Here is a 4,102-nt window from a genome sequence, read left to right as displayed (position 1 = left end):
TTTCCTCTTATTTTCCCCCCCCCCCAAGGTATCTAAATTTGAATTTTTTGTGCTGTTACTCTCCCTCCCAGTTCTCCCTTCTCCCAAAACAGCAATTCTGAGATATATTAAATTGAGAATCCCCCCCTCCCCATAAATTGTAAGTATTAAAGTGGTTTTATTTTCAATACCCCAATGCCTCTGGTTTTAAAAAAAATAGAAAATGACTGACAGTCTTAAAAGTCTACTAAGAGTTGCAGCAAGTGGTGCCAGGGAATGTGCTTCTGGGGTCCACTTTTTAAATAATCAGGTTAATAAATTATCATCTGTTCCTTAGCTCCCTGCTCTCCTTGGCCTGAGGTCTCTCTCTGCTGTAGTTACTGTTGATGCCCAAACCCTTCCACACACGTCCCTCAGCTGAGCTTCTGGTGAGATGATTTTTAATGGGATGGCTACTGGCCCAGACACTGGTTGGTAACATGTGTTATGAACATTATTACCTACAAAAAGTACTTTTTCCCCTTAAAAAAAATTATCTTCACACTTATTTAATAAAACTTGTGCATTTAAATTTTATGAAAGCACAGCACCTCGTTACTCCTCACTGTTGATTTTTATAAGGACCCACTCAGAATGGTCTGGATTGGAAAAGCCCTTTAAGCTCATGGAGTCCAACCATGAACCCAACACTGACCAGTCCCCTATGACTAACCCATGTCCCTCAGCACTGTGTCTACACGACTCTTCAATCCCTCCAGGGATGGGGACTCCACCACTGCCCTGGGCAACCCCTTCCAATGCCTCAGAACCCTTGCAGCAAAGAAATTCTTCCTCACATCCCATCTCAACTGCCCTGGCCACAACTGGAGCCCATTTCCTCTTGTCCTGTCCCTTGGGCCTTGGTTGAACAGACCCACCCCCACCTCTCTCCACCCTCCTCCAAGGGACTTGGACAGAGCCACAAGGTCTCCCCTCAGCCTCCTTTTCTCCAGGCTCAACACCCCCAGTTCCCTCAGCCACAAGGGAACTCAGCACACTTGTGCTCCAGACTCATCCCACTCATCCCCTGATTTTATGGTTCCTTCACATTCCCCAAATTAAGTCTCAATTTGCCCTGGGCTCTGTTTGAACTCAGCTCCCATGGGACCACCACTGGTTTTCCCAAAGGACACCCTGCAAGTCATGTCCTCCCAAAAGCCCCGTCCCCTTCCAAAACACTCACCTGGTGAACAGCAGGTCAGCTTCGTACTTCAGGTGAAAATTCAGGTGGGCAACGTTGTCCTCCTTGGTGGTCTCCTTCTCCTCGCTGTCGCTGAAACAGCAGCGGGACAAGCAGGGGGTGAGGTGGGAGTCTCTGATTTTTTTTTGGAGGGGTGGGTCATAAGGAAACAGGTAGAGAAAGGCTAAACTTTGGCTTTTTGGCCAAAGTATAAAGAGAAGCAACTTTATTCTGTAACATTTATTATCCCAAGGCCATAAAAGCAGATTTGGAAGGAGGTTTCCCACCCAGCAGCCTTGAAGTGGTGCAGCAGCCCCAGCAGAGCAAATCCTGGTCTGCTCTAATAATTTATGAAAATGGAAAAAAAACCCCAAATCCTAATGAAATTTCACTTGGTTGTTGGAAAACTTCACCTGTGCAGGACAAGTGAGTGAGGAGAAATTTGCAAAGCTGTTAGGAGATAATTTCTCCTGGGTGTGTTTGTAATTTTGAAGGTGAGTGAGAAAGCAGCGGCGATTGAAATCATTTCTACTCAGCGCAGAGGAACTGCAGAGCCTCCACATATACCAAAAAATGATGGATATAAATATCTAGATAAATAAACATAGCCTGGTTTGTGAACACAGGGCTGCACGCTCTGTCACAACCCAAGGCACTCAGGTTTCCTTGTGGTTATTCCCTGAGAAAAACCTCCAGCATCATCTACAGCTATGGAAGAAGGAAACCCAACTCATGCAGGCAAGGTCCCGTTGACCTTGCAAACACAGAATTGTAGTGGTTGGAAAAGACCTTTGAGATCATCGAGTCCAACCATGAACCCAACACTGACAAGTCCCCGACTAACCCACGTCCCTACGCACATGTGCCAGGGAGAAAGTAACCATTAACCTGCTGGCCATCAAGTAGATCTCCATGCTTTGAAGGAAAATTGACTTGCTGAATTCAAAATCCAGGCGGAAAGCTACCTGTGGAGGTTGGAAAGAGATGGGAGAAAATATTAGTGGGAAAAAAACCCACCAAACCCAAGTGTCAGAGCAGTGCAGGGCTCTGCAGGGGAGAACATCCCCCCGATCCCACCCGGAGATGCTGTTGGGCTTTGGGAGGAGCTTCAGCTTTCCAGAGAGACAAGAGGCCATGCTGGGGATTTGCAGGATTTACTCTTAGCCCTGCATGTCACATTTTTTTTTGCTCTGAGATTGGAGAAGCAAACAGCCCCTCTCCCTCTTTGGCAGAGGAACTCTCTGGGGGACCTGCAGCGAGAGGCCGCTGGCTCCCATCTGCGGCACGGGGTCGGCTGGTGGGGGGAGGCAGCCGGAGAGAAGCCAACAACAATAAAATGTGATAAATGTCACATCTGCAAGAGCTGTGGCAATGACCTCAAACTGTCTGGGACTGCACAGCTGAGCAGAATATTAAAGCTCCTGCTGCTTTTAGGCCAAATTTCCATTTCCAGCTTGTCTTTGTTTTGGCAGGACCTGGACTACCTGATGCCACGCAGATGCATTCTCAGCCCCCGTAGGTCATGGGGAGTCGGGGCTGCTGAGCTCTTTGTTCAGCCACAGGCATCTGAGAGGGCTTTTTTGGGAGCTTTAAAGCCTAGCGAGGTGCCTGGAGCTCATCCATCATTATCAAGCTTCTGACAAGGAAAGGCTTCAGACGGATACGGGAGTTGGAAAGATCTTTAGATCCCGCTTGTATTGGCCCCTTTTCCCACAGGGATGCAGGATGGGCAGGTGGGATTTCACCAGCAGCCCTTTTGATCTCCTTGGTTTTCCTTCCCCACCTTCATGCTGCATGTAACGTTTGCAAAGGGTTTGATATTTTTTATATATAAAAAAATGATGCTCATTGGACCTGGGTTTAGCCCAAGTGCTGGGAACTGCTGTGATCTGTGGTTCAGAGGATGCCACCAGCTTGAGGGGGCTTCGGCAGGCTTAGAGGAGGGTCCTGAGGGACCTTGGGTGTTCAGAGCAAGGAAAAGCTCTCAGGCAGGGAAGGGTGCCTTATCCTGCGAGGAAGGAGCTTGGAGAAGTTACCATCAATGGTTTGAAGCCAACATTAAATTGCTCCAAAGGACTGGAGTCAAATTCTTTGGCTTGGAGGAGCTGGGTTTCATTTTGGTGCTCTCCTAACATCAAGGTAGCACCCTAACCATCCTGGGTCCCCAAACGCACCTTTCAAGCACTGGCAATGGACAGAGAAATGACAGAAACCAAACTTTTATCTTCAAAAATCCTGCTCAAAGCTGCCCAGCCCAAAGATGGCTGGATGTGGCCCCATGGTCATGTTGGGGACAGAGGGCTCCTGTCCCATGGGTGAAGCTTCACTTGGGCAGGAGGGAAGAGCTTTACCTTGGCTTTGGCTCGGAAGAATGGGTAGCTCACGTTGCAGACTTTCTTGTTGGGGTGCTTGTCTTCAGTCATGCAGTCGATGTTGATGTCCGTGTCGTCCTAAAATGATACACGAAGTGTCCGTGACACCAGGCACGAGCCCCATGACCTGGCTCTTTATGAAAGCACCAAACACACCCACGGGGCTCAAAACAAGCTTTAACTTTTAGAAGAAACAACCAAACCAACCAACCAACCAACCAACCAACCAACTGTCCAACCCTGCTTGTGGTAGGCTGGGAATCCTTCCCATGCAGCTGAATTTCTAGGGCCGATCATGGAGAGGGGCATTTCTAGTAAGTAACTTCCAGCTTCCTGATTTAAATCTTCTTTAGCAATGTAACCACAGCGGTGAATGAATGAACCCGATCATTCTTGGCACTGTAATTGGGAGGAATATATTTCTGTGATGAGGAGCCACAGGGAAGCACCAAAGAGATAACACGAGCTCTTCTTCTGCGTGGCCACCAGCTAAGCAGTGATATTTAATTTTCTCATCTCAACTATTGCATTC

At 48.0% G+C, this 4,102-nt stretch overlaps 1 protein-coding gene across 1 annotated transcript in view; it reads right to left on the bottom strand.

Annotated features, from left to right (window-relative positions):
• Nucleotides 1-1,197: 1,197 nt before the first annotated feature.
• Nucleotides 1,198-4,102, bottom strand: part of ITGA11 (integrin subunit alpha 11) — a 48,734-nt gene continuing 45,829 nt past the window's right edge. Inside the window, exons 21-23 of the mRNA XM_010170425.1 lie at nucleotides 3,550-3,648; nucleotides 2,087-2,163; nucleotides 1,198-1,291 (exon numbers count right to left, since the gene is read on the bottom strand). Of these exons, the coding sequence (XP_010168727.1) occupies nucleotides 1,198-1,291; nucleotides 2,087-2,163; nucleotides 3,550-3,648 (270 nt within the window). The remainder of the gene's footprint in view (nucleotides 1,292-2,086; nucleotides 2,164-3,549; nucleotides 3,649-4,102) is intronic.

The sequence above is a fragment of the Antrostomus carolinensis genome, unplaced genomic scaffold, assembly GCF_000700745.2.
Source record: "Antrostomus carolinensis isolate BGI_N321 unplaced genomic scaffold, ASM70074v2 scaffold18866, whole genome shotgun sequence".
Taxonomy (NCBI): Eukaryota; Metazoa; Chordata; class Aves; order Caprimulgiformes; family Caprimulgidae; genus Antrostomus; species Antrostomus carolinensis.
Note: the sequence above shows the minus strand (reverse complement) of the source record. Positions and strands in the feature narration are given on the sequence as shown.